The sequence below is a fragment of the Epinephelus lanceolatus genome, chromosome 4 (assembly GCF_041903045.1).
Source record: "Epinephelus lanceolatus isolate andai-2023 chromosome 4, ASM4190304v1, whole genome shotgun sequence".
NCBI lineage: Eukaryota > Metazoa > Chordata > Actinopteri > Perciformes > Serranidae > Epinephelus > Epinephelus lanceolatus.
The window spans coordinates 23504566-23528949 of NC_135737.1; the positions used below are offsets into that span (position 1 = coordinate 23504566).

Consider the following 24384-nt stretch of genomic DNA (forward strand, 5'->3'; position numbering starts at 1 on the left):
ATATTATTATTGGAAGGAATTGGATATGCTAAAAACAAAGATGACATACAAAAGTAGCAGGCCCTCTTATAGGCCAATCCATCTGTCAGTCACATCACAAGTGCTGTCATTGGTGGACAGACACACAATATTCGCATAGGTTTTACCCAGGCCCCTGTGGCTTTGTGATAGTTAGAAGAAAACCCCTATAAAATGCTCAGAGTTTTTACCTTTGGGCCTCGGGTGGTAAATATCGAGGTGAGCAACTATGCTGCTGATAGCAGATCTGCTACTTCTTTCCCTTCTGGCTGTCAGAGAAGGGAAGCCTGAGTGTCAAACCTATGGGACAAAAGAACTGTCCCAGTTTTCTAAGGAGGGAGATATCAACATTGGAGGCATTTTCTCCTTCCATCAGAACCCAGTCAGTGTCAATCCAGCTCTCCAGGTCAACCCAGGAACGATCCAGTGTGAAGGGTAAGAGAGGGATGAGAAAAAATGTCATTGTAAATTGTATTACCGTGTGTGTTTATTTGTGTTTTACGTGTACATTTTTGTGTGTTTCACGTGTTTTACTTTTCACATTTGGTTACTCCTTTTTTCAGACTGGATCCAGGAGAGCTTCAGTATGCATACACTATGATTTTTGCCATAGGGGAGATCAACAACAGCTCAGAGCTGCTGCCAGGAATTACACTGGGTTACAGGATCTTTGACTCCTGCCCGAGTATCCCTTTGTCCATCAGGGCATCGCTAAACCTGATGAATAGGTATGAGAGTGGGGAAGACAGCTGTAACAAACTCTCAAATGTGCATGCTGTCATAGGGGAAACCACATCCACCTCTACAATAGGTATTGCACGCACCATGGGACCCTTTCATATACCTGTGGTGAGTGTTGGGAGCATGTGCACTCCCTGCAGGCATTAACTGCCCAGCGAATTCGTACTGTTGAAAATGAAGTAATGTGTGAAAATGTTTTATTTCATGTGTGATTCATTGAAGACACCTAAAAATGAGCTGTTACTCTGTTTTACCTTCAGATCAGTCATTCAGCCACTTGTGCATGTCTTAGCAACAGAAGAGACTATCCCTCTTTCTTCAGAACCATACCTAATGACATTTACCAGAGCAAAGCCCTTGCAAAGCTTGTGAAACACTTTGGCTGGACCTGGGTAGGGGCTATAAGAACCAATAGTGACTATGGGAATGGTGGTATGGCCACTTTCCTGGAAGCAGCAGAAGGAGAAGGTGTATGTGTTGAGTACTCTGTGGCTATTTACAGAACTGATCCAAGGAAGTGGTTCTTAGAGGTGGTGGACATTATAAAGAAATCCACCTCTAAGGTAATAGTGGCATTTGCTGATGGCACTGACCTTGATATACTCATTAAGGAGCTTCATGCTCAGAATGTTACAGGCCTGCAGTGGGTGGGCAGTGAGGGCTGGATCACTTATCGCTATATCGCCTCTCAAGTAAACTACGCTGTGGTCCAGGGGGCAGTGGGCTTCGCAGCACTAAATGCTCATATCCCTGGACTGCAAGAGTTCCTGGCTAACAGCAGGCCCTCCACCACACTGGGAAACCAGGGACTGGTGGAGCTGTGGGAGATGGTGTTCGGCTGCACCCTGACTCCCCAAGCAGAGACTGAAGCTCAGGGTTCAGTCGCAGCCTGCACTGGGAAAGAGTCACTGTGGGACACAAACACACGCTTCACAGATGTTTCAGATGCAAGTTTGCTGAATAATGTTTACAAGGCAACATATGCTGTCGCTCATGCATTACACATGTTGTTTACTTGTGAAGATGGACAGGGGCCTTTTGAGAACAATACTTGTGCTGATAGAGAAAAGGTCCAACCATGGCAGGTACACATGAAAACAAAATGCAGGGCCTAAATCAAAATTACCGTGAATGTTAATAAGTGCATAGTTAAATAACAACATCATTGTGATCTTGCAGGTGCTGCATTACTTAACAAAGGTCAATTTCACTACCAAGATTGGTGAAAATGTGTTCTTTGATGAGTTGGGAGACCCTGTGGCACGTTATGCTCTTGTAAACTGGCAGATGGATGAGACAGGTTACATAGTCTTTGAGACCATTGGTTACTACGATGCCTCTCAGCCTGAGGGTCAGCAGTTTGAGATGAAACCAGGTGTGGGAGCCATCTGGGCAGGCGAGAATCTCAAAGTAAGTAAATGTAATGAGTTCTTTGTTTGTTTTTTTTAACGCAACATTCTTCCTTTTTATTGTGAGTAATAAACAGTTAGTAAGTAAGTCATTACCATATTAACATGATTATGAGGAAGTTATTCTGAATTTTAATGTTGTCTCTGTGATGCAGGTGCCAAGGTCTGTATGCAGTGAGAGCTGTCTGCCAGGGACCCGCCGGGCCTTTGTCAAGGGCAAACCTATCTGCTGTTTTGATTGCATCACCTGTGCTGACGGGGAGTTCAGCAACAGTACAAGTGAGACAGCAGGGTTCCTCGCCTTTACTCTAGCACTCATCGTGTTTCTGTTGGGCAAAATCACTGCCAGCACTTTACTGGTCTATCTGAAGATGTGTGTGCTCTACAGCCTAAACATATTTATGCTTCCAGATGCTGTGAAATGTGACAAATGCCTTCCCGAGTACAAGTCCAACAAAGAGAGGAATAACTGTGATCTGAAAGCTATTGAGTTCCTCACCTTCAGGGAATTGATGGGTATACTATTGGTCACCTTCTCTGTCTTTGGTGCCTGCCTGGCGACGACTATAGCCCTGATATTTTTCCACTACAGGCAGACTCCTATTGTCAGGGCCAACAACTCTGAGCTGAGCTTCCTGCTGCTCTTCTCCTTGACTCTGTGTTTCCTGTGTTCTCTGACCTTCATCGGCCGGCCCTCTGAGTGGTCCTGCATGCTGCGACACACAGCATTCGGCATCACCTTTGTTCTCTGTATCTCATGTGTTCTGGGGAAAACTATAGTGGTGTTAATGGCCTTCAGGGCAACACTTCCTGGTAGTGATGTGATGAAATGGTTTGGGCCTGCACAGCAGAGGCTCAGTGTTCTGGCTTTCACTCTCATACAGGTTGTAATTTGTATACTCTGGCTGACTATCAACCCTCCCTTTCCCTTCAAAAATATGAACCACTATAAAGAAAAGATTATTCTTGAGTGTGCTCTGGGATCACCTGTTGGGTTCTGGGCTGTATTGGGATACATAGGACTCTTAGCTGTGTTGTGTTTTGTGCTCGCTTTTTTGGCCAGAAAGCTCCCTGATAATTTCAATGAAGCTAAATTCATCACCTTCAGCATGCTGATATTCTGTGCAGTCTGGATCACCTTTATCCCAGCATATGCCAGCTCTCCTGGGAAGTTCACAGTGGCTGTAGAGATATTTGCTATTCTGGCTTCAAGCTATGGAATGCTGTTTTGTATTTTTTTGCCCAAATGCTATATCATTTTATTAAAGCCTGAGAACAATACAAAGAAACATTTGATGGGTAAAGTGACCCCAAGAACCCTTTGAGTTATTTGTTAAATCAGAGCAGTAGATTTATTTATTTATATATTTTTTATTTATTTGTTTATTTATTTTCTGCCCTTAATCAGTTCATACATGATTTTATAGATTAATTTAATATACTTAAAATATAGTAATTTATGAGGAAATGCAAACTTTCAGGTCTCACTGTAAATTCATAGATAGAAAAACTGATTTTCTAGTTCATATGAAAAATCACAAATACCCTTATGATGTCTGTATATTAACAATTCAGATGACTTGATAAAGTTTGTTAGCTCAAGTCTGTGTGCTCCAGTATACTTTGGACCTAATCTCTGAAGTTTATCCTGATACAAAACCTTTAATATGTCAGGTTTTTTTTCAAGGGTGTGTTTAAATTTCTTATCACTGTATATATGTGTTGCCAAAATCAAGAATGAACCTCAATATTCAATATTTGAAAAAAAATATGAAGATATCACAAATAACAATTGTCATCATTCAAACAATATGTATCAACAAAACAGAAATAAAATTAAAATATTGTATGAAATATTTACTCTCCTTTGTGTTGTTTTTCACAGGGGGGTTGGGGATCCTCTGGGTGTCAAACATTTAATTTTCTGCATTCTGGTGAATTTTTATTATGTACCTTTTTTGCATCAATTTTTGGTATAAATGTAATGTTATCAGCACAAAAGTCCTCTGCTACTGTCATGGTTTTCATTGGAGGGGACAAATGCACATGTTCTAAATATGAAGGGGGACTTGTCCACTGCAGCACCCACCCCCCACCCTCGGAAAAAATCTAGGCCTATGCACAGGGCTAGTTGGGGTAATGTCAGTAATAGTATGAACTACGCTTGTACACACAGTATTGCAAATAATAAATAAACTAATTTAAACCTCTCCACTGTGAATATTCTCGCCCAGGGACAGTCTGTTTGCCTTTCATCATTATACATTATGTGTTTAACTGCTCTACCTTACTTTTGAACATCTTGAAACGGTCTGTGCAATGATAAATAATTAATGATGTGGATTGTGGCTCAGTTTTGGGTTGAAACTCATGTAAACAACTGAGCACAAGAGATTCAACTGAATACTTCTCTGTCTACAGACACCAGATTAAAGCACACAATGACATGTACTGTCCATTTTCTTTAGCCTGAATACAAACACCTACAGGCTGATTAGGAAGGCCCACTCAATATTGAATACAGTAGTGAGAAGATTCTCCAAGGAGAAAATAAAAAGTCTAAACTTACCTCCATAATGTTAAAATGGAATTGTTAAAAATACTTTTTTACAGCATAACTGAATATTCATATCGGATAACAATTACATTTATGTTTTTATTAAATATATATTTGCATAGTATTTGAAATACACAAAGGCTGAAAACAAAACTTTTTTTTTTTTTTTTTTTTTTAGCTGTTTGGGCACCTCCTTCATCTCGCTCCGTCTCGTTTAATTGTTCCATTATTATCTTTTATGCTGCTCCAAAATGTATAAATACCAGTACAGGCTTTTCATTTGCATTCAACTGCATGTGTCAACCAGTGGTTTGGCTCTCCGAGACAGTATGACATCTACACAGAGGTGGCCAGAGCAGGGATGGGCACTCTTACAGCTGTTGCTGGTGGCATCTTTCTCTCAGGGTGAGGAACCAGTATGCAGGCGAAGAGGGGATCCTGAGAACCCCCATCTGTCTAAGGACGGAGACATTATCTTAGGGGGAATCTTCTCTTTCCACAGCAGCTGGAAAGAAAGGAAGGACACTTACACGCAGAAACCACTGCCACTGCAATGCATCAGGTGAATTATGAAATATAGATTTCAAATATCTCACAAGAAGTGGATACAGATACAAAATGGGTTATCAAACTGAGCATTCGATCAAGAAATATATCCTCTTGAGTGTGTTCATACCATCAAATGCTTCATTTTACTATGCAAATTCATTGTGATTCCAATTAACTGTCTGCATCAAGTTTCAATTCCAGAGGTTTCCAGTATGCCCAGGCTATGCTCTTTGCCATAGAGGAGATTAATAACAGTTCAGACCTGCTGCCTGGCATCTCTTTGGGCTATAAGATCTATGATGTCTGTGGCTCTATTGCCAGAGGTGTGAGGGTTACACTGGCTTTGGCTAATGGTAATGAGGAATTATCTGCACCCTCCCAGGAACCATGTACCAGACCAGCCCAAGTGCAGGCCATTATGGGAGAGACCTCTTCCTCTCCTTGCATGGCTATAGCCACTGTAATCGGACCCTTTAGTATCCCACTGGTAGGTAACATTTGTAAAGATATGATTTTATTTATTAAAATTAATTTTTGTTCCTCCAGTTGGTCATCACAATTCTTTTGTTTGATTTTAAAAACTGTAGTGTGCTGTATAAATGCTTCATATTTAACATCTTTATCTTGGGCTACCACTTCTTTTTTTCTGCTAGATCAGCCACTTTGCCACTTGTGCTTGTCTCAGTGATAAAACCAAGTACCCATCCTTCCTCAGGACAATACCCAGTGACTACTACCAGAGCAGAGCCCTGGCACAGTTGGTCAAGCACTTTGGTTGGACTTGGGTTGGAGCTATTAGAACAAATGATGATTATGGGAACAATGGCATGGCCACATTTACAGAAACCGCCCAGCAGCTGGGCATCTGTCTGGAGTACTCTGTGTCTTTCTTTAGAACAGATCCACCAGACAAAATACAAAAGATAATTGACATTATCAAAGCTTCCACTTCCAAGGTGATTGTAGCTTTCCTCTCCCACATGGATATTGACATGCTAATACACGAGATGTCTCATCACAACTTGACTGGGTACCAGTGGGTCGGGACTGAGGCCTGGATCTCTGATTCGCAAACTGCAGCCATGGATAAGCATCACATTCTGGATGGTGCCATAGGCCTGTCCATCCCCAAAGCACATGTCAGTGGCATGAGAGAGTTCATTTTGGATGTGAAGCCTCTCAACACATCTGGTAATGAAATGTTTACAGAGCTGTGGGAGACATTATTCAGCTGTAAGTTCAAGCAGTCAAAGTCATCAGCAGAGAATCAGAGAGAATGTACTGGACATGAAGATCTGACTGGAGTGCAGAACAGCTTCACTGATATGTCGCTCATGCCTATCTTTATCAATGTCTATAAAGGAGTGTATGCTGTGGCCCATGCACTACATAGCATGTTCAGCTGTAATAAAACATGTAACAAGATGCAGCTAGATCCATATACGGTGAGTTGAGCACAGTAGACTTAAAATATAGTTATTACATAAAGTCACATAAACACGGAACATGTTTTAAATGTTAAAAAAACAATTGTTGCAGTCTGTTTGTCATGGTGTTGAACCAATAGGCCTAAAAACTGTGTCAGATAATGATCTACATCAATGCATATTCTTCTTAGATTTTACAGCACATAAAAAGGATTCATTTCAAAACAAAGGAAGGAGAGGAAGTTTACTTTAATGAGAATGGAGACCCAGCAGCAAAATATGAAATTATAAACTGGCAGCCAACAGAAAATGGCATTGTGGACTTTGTCTCAGTTGGTCTTTATGATGCATCTTTACCTGCAGACAAACAGCTGAATCTGCAAAATAAGTCTTTAATTTGGGCGCAGAACTCACAACAGGTGAGCTACCATGTGAACACAGTTAACATTAATAAAAGAGACTTGCAAAGACAACATCTGTTCAAAGTGAATGCCCGTTCATTGTCGTTTTTCCTTTCAGGTGCCTGTGTCAGTTTGCAGTGTGAAGTGTCCTCCAGGAACTCGCAAGGTTCTCCAGAAAGGAAAGCCTGTCTGCTGCTATGACTGTTTAACATGTGCAGAGGGAGAAATAAGCAACATTACAGGTGTTGTAAAATTTAGTGCACGACTTAACACAAATTTAAAAGTTAGCATGTCAGTTTTAAGACACTGCTTTGTAATGTGATTTCAAAAGCAATGATGAAGTTCCTGAAGTGTCCATTAATTAATTATACAGCCTTTTAAATCATTATTGTTATTCATTCAAGAATCAATTTATTTTACACAAATATCATAAACATATACTGATACATAAGTCATCAGCAAAGTCATAAAAAAGGTGGTGAAAGGGTCAGATCACTCAACTTACAAAAAGGCCTACAGTATTTCCTCACCTCATCCTACTAAGCATGCAGACAATTTTGACATCTATCTCTTGGAAACTGATATAAATTCACTGAGAGTGAATGAGACCGTGTTTGTGCTATAGTACATCAGCATTGCAATTTGAAAAACACGACAATGCTGTACGTTGTACTCTTAAGATTCAAATAAAATGATGATGCCATGGAGCTGATGACTATCCATTTGTTATCTGTAATCATGTTGTGTCTGTCTTGTATGCATAAAAAAGATATAACATGGAGACCAAAACATCAAATGTACTGAGTAAGGGCTGTATTAGACTTGCCACTTGATCGAGCGTACGCGTACACAATGCGCTGTGTCTGTGTATGTACTTGCTGCAGCACTGCACAGCCAAAACGCACAACACTGGCGGTCTCCACTTGGGGCAGACAACAGAAACATAACCAGGAAATCGGGAAGTGCACATCAGCCAAAAATTCGGCTGCCGGGTGTTGTAAACAAACATGGATGCCCTTGATATGCTTGATGAGGAAGAAGAATTATGTCACTATGTAACGGCATGGAAACATCATAGGGATGCAGGTAGTTCCGCACCAGGTCTGTCAGCCTCTCTTCAAAAGTTTCCGCCATTGCACCGACAGTGACTCCGTCTAGTTTGATCTCACCGTCACAGTGTTCATTCGCACGAGCGCCTCTAGCAGTCATGTCAATATTGCATCTCAAGCACGCGTCACGGTACATCGCGTTGAGATGTGCGGCTGATGCATCAAACAAACGCAGATCACGCATGGCAGCCATGATGCGGTCAAGTTGTTTGCAGCAAGTATATTACGGCCCTATGTCCGACACCTGCTTTTATATCATGTTACAGATTCTATCACCTGTGTGAGATGCCACCCTGAGTTCTGGTCAAATGAGAGAAGAGACGCCTGTGTAAAGAAGGAGAAAGAGTTTCTATCATATGAAGAGATAATGGGAGCACTGCTCACTGCAGCGTCCTTGCTGGGAACATGCATCACTACTGTTGTGGCATTCATTTTCTTCAGATACAGGAAAAGTCCTATTGTCAGAGCCAACAACTCTGAGCTGAGCTTCCTGCTGCTCTTCTCCTTGACTCTGTGTTTCCTGTGTTCTCTGACCTTCATCGGCCGGCCCTCTGAGTGGTCCTGCATGCTGCGACACACAGCATTTGGCATCACCTTTGTTCTCTGTATCTCATGTGTTCTGGGGAAAACTATAGTGGTGTTAATGGCCTTCAGGGCAACACTTCCTGGTAGTGATGTGATGAAATGGTTTGGGCCTGCACAGCAGAGGCTCAGTGTCCTGGGTTTCACTCTTATACAAGTTATCATATGTATCCTCTGGTTAACAATTTCACCTCCTTTTCCATTCAAGAATTTTAAAGACTTCAAGGACAAAATTATTTTAGAGTGTGCTCTGGGTTCAGCTGTAGGCTTCTGGGCTGTTCTTGGGTATATTGGACTTCTGGCCATGTTCTGTTTTATTCTTGCGTTTCTGGCTCGGAAACTGCCTGATAATTTCAATGAAGCCAAATTTATCACTTTTAGCATGCTGATATTCTGTGCAGTATGGATCACCTTTATTCCAGCATATGTCAGCTCTCCTGGGAAGTTCAGTGTTGCTGTGGAGATATTTGCTATCCTGGCCTCCAGTTTTGGACTGCTCATTTGTATTTTTGCTCCAAAATGTTATATTATCTTACTGAAACCAGAGAAGAATACAAAAAAGAACATGATGGGGAAGGGGGCACCAAAATCATTTTGAAACCCTAAGACATTATGATGACAAAGGTTTTTTCGTGCCATCATTATTTTTTACATAATAATTTGTTAACCAAATTATTATTATTGAGGACTTGCAATACACTACCATACTTTTACTGTGGGGTGGTGAAGAGATGTCTGATACATCACAGGTACTCCACTTCCCACTATCGAGTCAGTTGCGCACAAACACTGATGAATCCAAACAAATAATTTGAAAGTTTTTACATGTAATAGGCAACAAAAATATTAATTAAACCTTTCCAGCTGCTTATATTATGTGTAAGTGCTCCCCCCCCCCCTTCAATTTTTGAATAAGAAAACATTTTTGCATTTGTACAATCTATGTATGTATGTATGATTATGTATCAACCAAGTGGAAATAAATTTAAAATATTGCATGAAATTTGCACTCTTTGTGTGTTGTTTTTCACAGCCAGGAGAAAAACAACTGTGATGTTAAACTAGTAACTCCATACTAGTTTAACATTACAGTATAAATCCATTCATACTACATACATGGTTAGCTATATAACACAGTATTGTTTTGTGGTCCACATTGGAGGCTTAATATCAGGCTAAAATCAGATAATTACACTGATTCGGTGTATGAGGAAATCATAAATTCTTAATTTAACATAAACATCTAAAACACTTAAGGTCTGCCACGTTAATCTATGGAGAACTTTATAAAGTATCTGAGATAAAGATTATAAACTTAAGCCAAGTGAGACTCATTCAGAGAATCTTAGTGAGTTACAAAAGTTTCTATATTTTATTTGCTCGTGCACACAAGTCTTGTCATGCAGGTGAGTTGCCTACATGTTACATCATTTTTTGGGGAGTTCTGCATTTGGATAGAGGAATTACAGTTACACTCTTGACAACTGATCAAAATAAACAAATCAACACACCTGTTTTGGCAAGGCATTGAACCGTGTGACATTTAATTTGATGTTATTGTTATTTCACAGCCAAAGGGATGTTTAATAGTCAGCTGATGTGCCCCTCAGGCCCTCTTTAATTAAGAAAGAAATTGTTGTTTGTATGTTTGTAGAGATGCCTGTTAGTTTATGAAACACTTTGCATCTCTCCAGAGGCCATGTCTACTGGGGGCTGATTTAGTGGGAACACATGTGGTGAAAGGCAAATGCCTCTGGCCTGACCATGACTTTCACCTCAGACTCTTCCCACTCACAAGTGCTCTAACAAACTAATAAACTCCCTCTAGAGTTCACAGTGTCTCCAACCTGCCTCAACACATGTCCTCTCAGGTTATACAGGAAACTCAAGACTGTTGCATCATGATCCCCTTAAGATCTCTGCTGGAGAACTTGAGGTCTTAAGACTGTACCCTGGAGTCTGGCATCTGATATGTTTATTGACCGTGACCTTGCCAAGTTTATTTGCTTTTGTTTTTCAAAAGTAGGAAGGGGAATTCACCCTCCCTGTGATGAGCTGAATGGTTGACAGAAAACATCTAGTTGATGTTCAGTTAGATAAATTCCTAAAATAGACCATACAGTTTAGTTTTGTCTATAACTTCACAATGAATAACAAATGAAAAATGTATGTCATAAAACAGTTCACCTTGTTTTAGTAATATGATTTAAGCCAAGAATCAAAATATGTGACTATTACTTCCACTTCCACTCTGAAAGAAAGGACGTGTTGTTGCATTTTGAGGTACAAGAAGTGTGCAAACAAGGATTGCTAGTACTTATGACTACTTAACATCAAAAATATCCATGTATTATGGGGGTTGGCTCACATCAAGAAAATCAAAACAAGAAGATAAAGAGAACAAAAGGATCCAACCCTGTGGCCTTTGCCTATTCCACATGTTCCTATTTTCAACCTTGGTTTTCATGCGGTTACCCAAACATTGCATCCCTGAATATCTGCTCATCATCATCATTGTTAAAAAACCATACAGGATTTCCTCCCATTCAGCCATAAGTATATCAGTAAGGTTAGGCACTGACGTTGGGTGATATGTGCTGAACTACAGTCTGTGTTCCAGTTCAACCCAAAGTCGTTTCATGAGTTTGAGGTCAGTGCTTTGTTCTCGAAAGTCAGGTTTATCCATACGAACCTCCCATTTTCATGGACCTGGATTTGTGCAGGACAACATTGTTATGTTCAAGGAGGGATGGGCCTTCATCAAACTGTTGCCACAAAGTTGGAAGTACATTATTGTCTAAAACAATGTTTCCTAACCAGGGGTACAAGTACTTTGTCATGGGACACTACTGTAGTTTCTGGGGGGTATATGAAAAGATATTTAGATTACAGTAAATGCACCCACAGGATGAGTGCAAGTGGGAAATGAACGTGTGCTGGGATATTTAAAAAGTGTGTTTTAACATATGAACACAATAGCCATGAACCTTGCAGTTACAACAGGCTGATGACGCAAGGCAACACCTGAATCAGTGTAAAGTCATTCCTTGCCACACCACTGGCAATCCATGCAAGGTATCATAAATAGTTGAAAATACCAGCTTTTGCCACCATTAATAGTATGACTATACGCTTGACCAAAAATTATTTTAAAAAGTACGAAATCTAATGGTTAAACTTGTGAACTCACTTGTCCCCACATTCTGGTAAATAGTATACACACACAATCACACAATGGCCTTTGCCTTGTGAGGCACCCTTATAGCATGGACAATGTTGCCATCTTGTGGCAATATTGTGTACTTGCTGAAAAGCAGCAATCATGATAAAAAATGATGGTGATGCTGTTGATGATGGTGTTGGTTATTATTACTAAGGCAATAAAAACATAAGAAATGTGATATGATATAAAAGATAAAAGATAAAAGATAAAAGGGTAGGACACTAGTGATCTCTTGGAAACCAGTAAGGAGCCATGCTGCTCAGTGGTGATGTTAGATTCAAGGACACATTGCTCTCTTTGAACAAATCTTAAACAGGAACAAATTAATTTGATGTGCACGCCACAGTCAGTTCAAAACCTTGCTTCTGTATGGTGCATGTGCAGTTGTGCACAAGAGCTAGGTTAACTTCTGAGAGCTGAAATATTAAAAAGCACACAGCTTCTTTGATTGCCAAAGACCAGCAGAACCATTAGGACTTGGGTAAGGTCATCTTTTGTAATGAGTGTTTTCACTGTGCCCAACACTATGCAGTTGAAATTCCAACACTCAACCAGCCAATTAGCAACTTCATCACTCGCTCAGGGACAGACTCTTATGTTTGTAGGGCTGCTCCCGCTTTGCTGTGCCCCAAGCCAGAAATAATGCAGAGGGTTTCATGTTCCTGGTGCTGACACTTGGTGGATTGAACAACCCCCCAGCTGACCAGTTGTAGATCAATTATTCATGCCTTTTACCTTGAATTCATGAAAAAAACATGTTTTTTTCTTGCATTTCACCACCACAAATGGCAAAGATATTGATTCATTTACTGATTTGGGTCCACATTGTACAACAGCAAAAGTATATCAAAACATCCATTTACAAACTCTTACACAGTATAACCCAAGTCCTATTGATTCAGTCACATGGTCAGCACCTCCCTAGTCTCTACATACAGACTCTACATTCAGTGAATGTAGAGTCTGTAGGCAAACCCTGGAGATCTTGCCACCGGAAGAAGAGCGGAAGAGCCCTGGTTTCCAGTTGTAGGCTGTTTGTAGTCCACGTATAGACCAATATTGACCAATCACGTTTGAGCCGGCTGCAGTTGTTGCCAGGTTAAACGGTCCATGCGGTGAACTAACAAGGCGGAACATAATTGGCGTCACTGCAAACTCTGAATCCAACGCAATGGTTCAGCATATTTACTTATATATAAATGGACGTCGGAAACGGAAATTCGCCTCCTCTGCCCAAATCAAACTGGAATGCCAAAAAATCGGGGGTTTGCCCCCAGAGGCTGTATCGCTGTCTGCCGGAAGTCAGACGCCGAATACAGCCGATGGGTTCCGAGAATGGCACCTCCTGAACACATACTTTTTTACTAAAACCTTACTATTTTAAAATGAACCAAAGTGAAACTTATCTATGCTGTCTTTAAACCCAATCTCCAACACTAACGTTCTTAGTGAAAATACATGTTTGGAAGTACTGAGCATACAAGTGGTTAAGGGAGACTTGGATTACATTGCACAAGTTGTGTGAAAGTTTGTTAATGGATGTTTTGATATAGTTTCCATTTAAACAAACTGTCACATTTACCCATTCCCACATACATTCATACATGGGTTGCTGAGAATACCATACAAGGTGTCACCTGCTATTCAGCTTTTAACCATTCAACACACTCACACACCATTGGCACAGCCATCGGTTGCAGTTTGGGGTTCAGTATCTTGCCCAAGTATACTTCAGCATGTGGACTGGAGAAGCCAGGGATCACCTCACCGACCGTCTGACTGGTGGACAACGCGCTCTACCTCCTGAGCCACAGTTGCCCCACAAACACAGCATGACATATTGATTTACAAATGGACATTTTGTGGGTGAGGTATTCCTTTAACTCTGCAACCACAGGCCAACCTCCAGCCTGTCCCTAGCCCCATAACCCTTACCTAATGTCCCCAACCCACTGACAGGCAAACCCAACTGTGGGCTGCCTGCAGAAAACCCTCAAAAGGGCCTCAAAGGGCAAAACTGCTGTAGGCACCTGATGACCAAGTGTTACAATAGGATAATTATGTATGTTATACAGCTGGATTAAATAAGATCCAAACTGTGGCTAGAGGAACATCCATACCCTGTTTGGTCAGCCCATGTACTGTAAACACCATTAAAACTGAATATTATCTAGTGGACATTATAGTTACACCTCAGTAAACAAGTTTTTTTTTTAATTCTATGAGGGATGGTTGGAGAGGAGAACAAAGTAAATTAAAACTTTAGTAAAGAATGGAGATTACTTCCCCCCAAATATAATGTTATTCAAATTCAAATTGTAATTTGAATGAACTGTTTCCTGTATATGGGCTTGTGCTTTCTTTTTTATTATAATTGTGTAATATTATGACAATTATGACACACAGTACACATTTGTCATAGCATTTTTGTCCAGTTACGTTTATTTGGCTTACAATTAAAATAATTGCTTGAGAGCTACATGATAAGTTTACTTTTGAGGAAACTCTGGGGAAAACCATTGGTGTTTTCAACAAGCATCATGTCATTAAGCATGTTGTTGTGTTAGAGTCAGGTTTTGACATGCCAGATTTGTCTCATTTAAAGATCCTAAAGATTTTATTCTCTTCAGTGTTAAACCAGCTGATAGTGAATAATGATTCAGCTGTAGTCTTGTTAATTAATGTAAGCAGCTTGTTTTGAAAGAGTTGAGATCACCATCCATTAAAACTCAAAATTAATTAATTTCCAACATAACACCTGGTGAGTTTCATAGCCTCGGGCCCAGATGTCATCAGTCTTGTCGGAAACACTTGCTTGTCTTTGCTTGCCCAGCTGGCCCCTTGCTCCCTGTATTGCCCCCTGGGAAAAAGGTAAATTGGCAGGTTCAGGATGATGCAATGATGTCACGTCCCTTACAGAATATACACAATAACAACCTTAAGTGTTTTCCAAGTGTGTTTTACGCTTCAGTGCATGCTGTTATGGATGTACAAGTTCATAAACAAGTCCCCACCCCATCCCTCCAAGGAACACACCACACACAATGTCACTCACACACACACACACACACACACACACACACACACTCATGCTTCCTTTCCATCTGGTGTACATCCCAAACATTAAATCAAGTCTTTTTTTGTGGCTACTTCAATTTGAAAAAATAAAAATAAAATAAAAGTAGGCTTAGATTATGACCATCAGTTATGTTCTGGCAAATATTCATTTTCTAAAAGATATTTAAGAACATATCTGCTCCTTTGAGTGATTGTGAGACTACTTCCCAGATAAGACACGGAAGTTCACTTTTGCCATAAGGTTTTATGTATGAACTGATATTAATCTAGACTATCACAAGGGCACATTTATTCTTGTTTCTCCTCAAATTCTCTAAATTCTCTTTTATTTCTCTGCCCGAAACAAAATCAATAATAGCCTTAGACTGCAATTACTCAATAAAGATTAAAGGCTGCAGAGGCAAATGTTTTGACAGTGACAAGATCTCAATTAAGCATTTTATAAAAGTTGTAATTTCAAAGATAGAACATCGGTGACATTCCTACACCTGCACAGGAAATGGTCACAACACTTTCATTTCAGAAACTAAACCAACATTTCTTGATGGGGATGCTTTATAATGTGACCTGTTTTGGCCTGACACACTTTAGGGAACCAAACAGGTACTTGAGCTTTGAATGGTGCATCTGTATAATGTGAGGATATGTAGGCCGTCCTTTACTGCCTACGTTTGTACCGTCAACTACTGTGTATGACATGCTTAATTGTTTAACAGTTTTCATCAGGATACAAAAGCCCACATTGTGAAACTCACACAATGTTGAAAGAATGATGTAAGTTGTTTAAACACGCTGTTTAAAAAAACATATTGTATTTTAAAACATGCTCATAGAAAATCCAGGTTTAGACTTAGAATGGTGACATTAGTCCCTCAAGAAACCGTTGCTAATGTGTTTTGGGGCCCTTTTTTTTTCCACAGAGCACACATAGCATGAATGAATGAATGCATAGTTGTATTACTGAACAAAACAAAAGCACAACCCTTAAGTGGCCAGGCAAGTTTTATAAAACAAGCAGATTCTGATTTGTTTTGTTTTTTCTCCTAGATTAGATACTAGTCCATACCCATTGGTAGCTTTGTCACCTTCTACCTATGCCAATCCTCAATGCCTATGTGCAGTTTCACATAGATTGACCACGTCAGTGAGTAGAAAAACGTGGTACAGACAGAATGACTGACTGACAGAATGACACACTGACAGTTTCCGTGATTATGTACAGCATACCATACCATGACTTAGTCATACCAAAAATTAGAAAAAGAAAAAAAAATATTCGGCCACAGGGGGAGCCATAGTGATCGGTCGCATTTTAGCCATTTTTAAGCATTTTTCTGTTGTTATAGCGCCACCCAGTTGCCAATTAGAGTTAAATTTCTCCAGTCACCTTGAGGCATACTGTTCTACATATCTACCAAGTTTAGTAAAAATCGATATGGTGGTTAGGCCTAGATAAGAAATTAGCTCTCTAGCGCCCCCATTTTGTTTGATGGGGTCAATAATGGAGGGGTCCCCTCAGATTATGTGTGGTCATATGCCTACAAAGTTGCGTGGTGATCGGTGAAACCCTTGAGATGTTATACACCTTTATGTGATGAGCCACGCACTCCGCAATATTCATTGCCTTATAGAAACTCAGTTTTAGTAAGTTTTCCAACTTTTGCCAAGAGGGAACTTTAGATATTGGTCCCTAGATTATGTTCACCAAGTTTCATGCAGATCGGTCAAACTTTCTAGGAAGAGATCGATTTGAAGTGTTTTTCAAAAAAATTACAAATTGCGGAAAATCTCTATAACCGGAAGTCATGGGTTCTTGAGGCAAATTTGTTCCTCATGAGGAGAGGCATCTCTGTGCAAAGTTTCATGTCTCTACGACATACGGGGCATGAGATATGCCCATTCAAAGCTTGCAATTTCAGTCGGTTGCTATAGCGCCCCCTTTGGCCAATTGTTGTAATATTGCTTCATTCGCATCCTCCCATGACCCTCTACCACTGTGGCAAATTTCACATGGATTGACCAAGTCAGTGAGCAGAAAAACGTAGAACAGACACACAGACACACACAGAGACACAGACACACAGACACACACACACACACACACACACACACACAGAGTTTCCGTCATGATATAGTAAGATGTAAGGATAGGCATATGCCATGTCACCGGAGGAGAATAAAATAAATCAAAGCTTCCATTTTTTAGTTAAATGCCAGTTATCCCCTTTAGTATATTCTATGTAATATTCAAATATTGTGGACTTCAATGCACTCTCTCAGTTGTATGACAAAGAATGGCCACTATGAATGAAGCAGCAACATCTCACTTTATCAGTAATTTGAGGCTTTTTGCCTTATTCAATAGTGGCAGTGGAGGTACAGACAGGAAACATGGAGAGAGAGGGGTTCAACATAAGAGACACAAAAGGGTCTCCGACCAGAATAAAATTGGGGGTCTTGCAGTGCATATAGTAGCTACGTAAAGTGACCACTTGGCCACCAAAAAACCCTCTAAAGGCAATTTTGTAGTAGGAAATATGATACTTTTAAAAGATTGATCTGAAGCCAATACAACAGAGAGAAATAAAATGTCAGATTGTGATCACTCAGAATGGAGGCCATCCCAGAATGGTCAGCACCTAGCACTTTCCACCACTTACACAAATGGTAATGAGCAAGCATGTGGGACAGACTCCTCTGCTGGTCATATACTGCAGTGCACTTAAGACACAGAGCCTCTCTTCACTGTAAGTGTCTGTGGCCCACTCTGTTCAGTTGGCTTAGCATTTCAGCATAACCAAAGATGGCAAGAGAGTGATGTCACACGTCTACTCTAATTTCCACTTTCAGACTGCTGAACTTGTAAACCAGTGCTGAAGGCATGGACTATTCAAACAAATATGCCCAATGACAAAATGTCTGTGCCCCCTGTTGAACCTGGTAAAAGCCACTAAACTTTATCTATTTGCTGATGTAGAGACACAGAGTTGCCAAGCAATTAAAATTATCCCTTTAAATTCGACTGTGCCAGAACAGAGTGTGGATCAGACAAAGGATCCAAAAACAAAAAACTAGAACTCAACAAAGATGTTTTAAAAAAGACTGAGATGGCACCAAAAAGAAGTCTGTTACCATTCAGGTGAATGAGCTCAGATGGCTGGCTCAATCATACTTTAATTAGAAACCACAGAGGCTGCAGCTTTTCTGGCCTCCCGGTATACATGCTGCTTCAGGAGTCGCCTGGGCCCACTAACTCCTAAAGGCCCCTTATTCAGGTTGGTGGCCTCCTCAACCACATGTGTACACTAGTGGATTATTTAGTTGCCACCACAACAGGAACAGATGACCTTAAGGTCACGTCAGATTCCACGTGTGCAGACCCCCCCTGAGTCCTGAGTGTCAGTGTGAAGATGTTTCAGATGAAAAATGCTGTTACAATTTCTGTATTGGGAAATTTTGGAAAGTTCCTATTTTTTATTTATATATTTTTTTGTACTAAAGAGAGAGTTTAAACACTGGGTTCTGGCTGAAAAAAAATGTCAACTGTTTTGTTCAGTAGTATGCACATTTTTCCAAGATACTGAGACTGAGGCAGAGGTGGGGGACTCAAGTCACATGACTTGACTCGAGTCCAGCTCGTGTCGCAAATTTGAGGACTTGAGACTTGCCTGACTAACACTGATGAAAGACTTGACTTGACTTTGACTTGGTATTCATGACTTGAGACTTTACTTGAGACAGATGACTTGAAAGGACTTGACTTTTTATTCAACATTTGTATTTTTCTGGGTATTAAAAAGTTACATTTTGTTTTTAAAATATGATGACGCATATGCGTGCCTACGCTATTACAGCTCTGTCCCTCTGCCCGCACCTCTCCTCAGAGGAATGGCAGTATAGCAGCATCATGAGATTTACAGTGTGCTTTTATTCAGTTCTTTTTCTATATACATGTGAATCAAACTGTCAATAACTCATTCAGTATTGAATGTGCTTTGCGACCAGTGACACACTGTAAGCGCCGGGCCATTACACATACAGAGTCACCACTGTGAGAGCTGATACATGTACTGTATGCTCAGGCTCCCCAATATAAGTTCACTATCTGTGAGTGTGTATATGTGAGCTTGCTATGCACGCCCACGTGCCATGAGACAGTTTACCCAGTGTTCTCTGACAGCAGCAGGTATGTTATGTGAGTGGAGTTAGGGCTGGGCGGTATACCGGTTTGTACCGAAAACCGGTATTTATTTTTGTTATGATAGGAATTTTTCATATACCGTAATACCGGTAAATAGCCCAAACAACGTCCGGAATGTGCGCGGCAGGAAAGTGTTTCAGCGGGGACCCATTTCACCGCTTCACACCACAGACATGCTTGAGCGGGTGAGAGTGAGAGCATAGAAAAGTTTAGAGGCGAGATTGGCTGCTGGAGAGAGTCCTGAAAGCAAAGCAACTGTACACGATGACGCAGAAAAACTCATACCAAAAAGAGCAGTGTTTCCCCTATATGCAACTAGCAGCGGCGCACCGCCGTTTACAATTCTCCTCTGCTCTCTGTATCGCGCACGGCGGAGTTTCGCCCCGATGCGCGCACACACACACACGCACACACACAGACAAAGCGCACACTAGAGCACGGCTCGACGCATTTTCCTGACCCGACCCGAGTCCGAGACAGTTACTGCCGGGCCCCACCGAGCACGTTACCGGCGCGACACGTCTGCAGCGTGAGTCCCGTAGCAGCTCGCCCCCCTGTTAATCAATTACAGCGGCTCCACCAGTAACAGGAGCGGCGCGACAACCCCCGTCTGTCGCACGACAACTCTCTATTTTAGGCGGCTCTTCTATTTTTGTCGAGCTACGCTCCCCTACGCGACCCTCCAGCAGATAAAAACTACATGAAATAGTGTGCTAAACGAGCACAATGTGTTTTTAAATGAATAAACCATTATCAGAGGTGATATGTGATGATTTTTTTTCATGCCTTTACCCATGTTTATTCGTGACATGGTGTAAATGTCTGTGGCGGACATTTGAAAGCGAGTAGATGACAAACGGTACAGTAAACTTGTAGATAACTCAAATATATGTAATAACTTAGGTGGAAAATGCTTTAACATTTCATGCAGCCTTCATGCAGCCTCTCGGCTCGGCAAACGGTAAACAACCCCGCTGGCTTCTCTACGTGTCGCTTCAGTACGCAGTCAGTGGAGCCCAAAGGATGGGAGCGGAGCGTGTGTTGCGTTCAGGCGTTGTCAGGTAAATAACAAATTCCGGCACTTGAATAGGCCATAGCACAACACAGCAGCATGTCAAGTTGGCCGAGCTTGAGCAAAATACCGTGAAATACCATGAAACTGATATGATTTTTTCTTAAAACCGTGATATGAAAATTTTGTCATACCACCCAGCCCTAAGTGGAGTCTTTCACCCCGACCAGGAGAGGAAGTATTTAAATAATTTACTCCCTTACTCTAGTAAAAGTAACTGATACCACCCTGTAAAAATACTCTGTAACAAGTAAAAGTCCTGCAATTCCAATGTTACTAAAGTGAAAGTATGTAAGTATTATCAGGAAAATGTATCAGAAGTAAAAGTACTGTAAAAATGCCCCCTGTTACTGTTGTAGTCTACTGCTATATATGATCTTATTAGATGACCCTGACTCATGCATTCATGTAAAAGCAGGGTTAGTTGGTTGAGGATGAGCTCAATGAACTATTAACTAATGATTATTTTCATTATGGGATAATCTGCTGATTATTTTTTCCATTAATCGACAAATTGGTTTGGTTTGTAAGAATTCTGGAAATAGTGAGAGATAACGTCACACTTACGAAGAGCCCAATGTGACACCTTCACAGTGTTTGTTTTGTCCAACCAACAGTTCAAACCTCAACATAAGAAATATTAAATAATAAAAAGCAAAAACAGCAAAAGCCTATTCCAGCTGACATTGGGTGAGAGGCGGGGTACACCATGGACAGGTACCCAGACTATCACAGGGCTAATACATAGAGACAGACAACCATTCGCACTCACATTCACACTAATGTGCAAAATTAATGTAACCTCCATGTTTGCATGTCTGAAGGAACCCTCTTGCTTTGAGGTGACAATGCTAACCACTAGGATGACCAGGTCCCAATAAACCAAATGTGGGACAAGGAGTAGGTTTGTGAGGGACAATGTGGGACACCCGCCCCAGCGCGAAGTTTAGTCATCAGAGGCTAAAGACATTCATCATAAACTATACAGAGTCTACTGTATATTAACACTGGACTGTTTTAATTATTGAAGTATTTAGCAACACAGAGACTTGTGGTCAGTTCTCCTGATTTACAGGAGAATTCATATAAATGGAGGATAAACCATGAACATAAACTACAGATCACCTGTAAAGCATTTTAATAAATCAATCTATCATAATTAAAACAACTGGAGACTAAAAATAAACTGATATATGAGTCTGATTATATTTTAATAAATCATCATCATATCTGACAGGATGTGAGTGTTTCTGTGACTTCCTGTACGGACTGAAGGCTGCTGGAAACTGTCGGGAAACTGTTTGACTTCACCACAGCTTTTTGTCTCTAACGAGCCGGCGCGAGTGTCATTAGCTAACGAGTGTCACCTGTTGCTATCAAGGAGGTTGAAATAGTTGCTATATGGGGCGAGAGGGGCGGGGCCTAGCGCTTAAACGCACAGAGCCCACATGGACCGGCCGCTGTATGCAGCTTCTTCTCATTGGCCGCGGGGGGAATGCAAGCACGGGTGACAACCAATCATGCAGGACATGGTCTCAATTTGGGTGACACGTGAAAAGAGACAGAAATGCTGTGCAGTCCCATGGAATGCGGGACATCTGGTCACCCTACTAACCACTGTACCACCATGCCACTGTACGTCTTGAGTGAAAAATCTAATTTGTAAAGTAACTGGAAACTAAATCTGTCAGATAAATGTCGTGTAGTAGGGGTGGACAGTGGCCTAAGAAGAACAGACTCAGATTTGTACTTCCAGCACCTGAGTAGATGTATTTAGTTACATTCCACCACTGGGTAAAGTTTCTATTATATTATCTTGATGAGTTTGTGAGTATGACTTGACTGTGACTTGCTTGACCTGACCACTGACTTGACTCGGCTTGCTTGATTTTCACCACAGTGACTTGGGACTTGCTTGAGACTTGAAGGTTATAACATGAGACTTGCTTATAACTTGTACATGTGTACACCTCTGGACTGGGGGAATCAAAGTCGAGCACACTTTACAATAAATTCTTTCAGAAATAACACCTTAAACATTCAAATTCACCAAGTGAACTAAAATGAATCCTGATTCTGTCTTTGAGCTCCATTTTTTGGACCATCCTTTTGTTTCTTTCTTCCTCCTTTATGCTCTCCTCTGTCTGTCTGATTATCTGATTATAGGCATAGATTTCAGAGGGGACACAGGGTACACCCTTTTATGTATTTCTTTCTTTCTTTCTTTTATTTATAGTTTTGAATTGACATGTCAACACGTCCCATCTTGATATTTACATGATTACACCCCATAAAAAAAGTAGAAGACAAAATTGTCTGGGGTAGGACCCCCAATCCCCTGCTTCAAGTGTCTGTTGAAACAAAACTTAACACCCTTGTGTCTAACCGACTGTGTGTCTTTATTTCTCCCCAATCTTTGTCTCTCCCCCTGCTAATCAGTATATGCTGTAACTCAACATCTCATCATATCTGTTTTTGACTTGCTCACAACTATTTTGATCTCTCTGTTAGACAGTTTTGTTCTCACCATTCTATCAAAGTTACTGTCTGGCTTTTTTTCTTCTTTCTGTTTGTATTTCTGTCTTTTTTTGCACATTCAAGGGCATAATAGAATACAGTGAAACATCCAATACTCAGGGGCTTTAATTATCTTGAATCACCCTGTGAGGACAACTGTGATACAATTGCAGTCTCTTTATTGTTCACTTCTAATCAGCTTGTTTTCAGAAACAATAAGGTTGACCCCATTTCCCCTGAGTACATGAAGTCCTTTGAGTCTGAAATCTTGTTAAGGCTAACTTACAAGGAAAGGAATTAACTGTATCATAATACTGAGCATTCTGTCTTAGGGCAACACTGTCCTTCCTCTTTTGAGCGTCACACAGGGACATATTAGGTGAATAAGGAAACATATATGTCCTCAGGCAACAAAACATAGAGCATGTAAAATTCTCTTTGCTACACTCTCTGCTGCTTTGTTTTGTAGCCTGCAGGGTTTGTCCTGATAATGATACGCACAACAAGCTAATGACTCATTGATTTCACTGTATTAAACATGTGTAACCCCACAGAGGGGTATTTAACACAAGTGTAAGAAAAGTCGTGAAAAAAAGGACAGAAAGTTCGTAAAAGTAGTTACACATTTTGTAAAAAAATATATAAATCATGGATGGTGATGTTACCATGCAGATAATACTGTAACTACTTAAAAGTTAAACTGTATGTCAGATAATATAATAACCTTACATTAAATGTGCTTTTTAAACAATAAAACAGTGCTTCTAATGCATGGCTTTTGGTTTATTACTGTTAAAAATGTTTTTAAGGTTTTAATAGTCTCTTCTCACTCTGTAGTTTGTTGTGTTTCAAATTGGTTTGTGTGTACGCGCATGTGTGTGAGTGGACCCCACAAATGCTCAAAAAATATGTGGACCCCTCAAGGGAGGAAAACACGTATGTGTGTGTGTGTGTTTGAAAGGTATGTAACTAGTTTAGCAGCCTCTTGTGACATGGGTCCTCTGCCTGCCTCTTCATATCACTGAAGGATGAGTTCAGGGCCTATTCAGGCATGACACTGTGACATGACACACCTCATGTCCTTCTCCATTATGGTCAAGTGCTCATCCCAGTGTTTTGTTATTGCTGTTACTAACAAAACAGGGGGCTCTTTTCCATTGATGGAAGGCCCAGTGGAAATGAGGTTAATTTGACATTTGTGAAATGAGGCAGGTAGCATATATAGGCTACGAGGCAGCATCTCCCACTTGATGCACAAGACTGGAAATCTTCTCTGTGCAGCATTAATGCAATACAGCAAGCTAGGTTGATGTTATTTTTTAACAAGTATGTTTGAGTTAACAATGGTTTTCTGATTTTGCCAGAAATTTCTAAATTTGTGTAGACACTGTGTCATCTGAATGGGGTTGCTTTTTAATAACCACTGACAAATTATTTGGTGCTTTGTTAGCTTACAGGGTGCTTATTTGGCTCACTATTCACTGTTTATATCAATTATCC

The 24384-nt window shown here is 40.6% G+C and overlaps 2 protein-coding genes across 2 annotated transcripts; both read left to right on the top strand.

Moving 5' to 3' along the window:
* The first annotated feature begins 247 nt into the window (after positions 1-247).
* On the top strand, positions 248-3558 carry LOC117260049 (extracellular calcium-sensing receptor). Its single transcript, XM_033631918.2, has 6 exons — positions 248-453; positions 582-867; positions 1020-1844; positions 1939-2169; positions 2324-2447; positions 2580-3558. Exons 1-6 carry the CDS (start codon positions 248-250, stop codon positions 3491-3493), a joined length of 2586 nt encoding a protein of 861 aa, XP_033487809.2. The 3' UTR covers positions 3494-3558.
* Positions 3559-5093: 1535 nt separating this feature from the next.
* On the top strand, positions 5094-9391 carry LOC117259198 (extracellular calcium-sensing receptor-like). Its single transcript, XM_078167046.1, has 6 exons — positions 5094-5287; positions 5464-5761; positions 5928-6719; positions 6893-7120; positions 7221-7344; positions 8478-9391. The coding sequence occupies exons 2-6, from the start codon at positions 5498-5500 to the stop codon at positions 9389-9391; spliced, it is 2322 nt and encodes a 773-aa protein (XP_078023172.1). The 5' UTR covers positions 5094-5287; positions 5464-5497.
* Positions 9392-24384: the final 14993 nt, after the last annotated feature.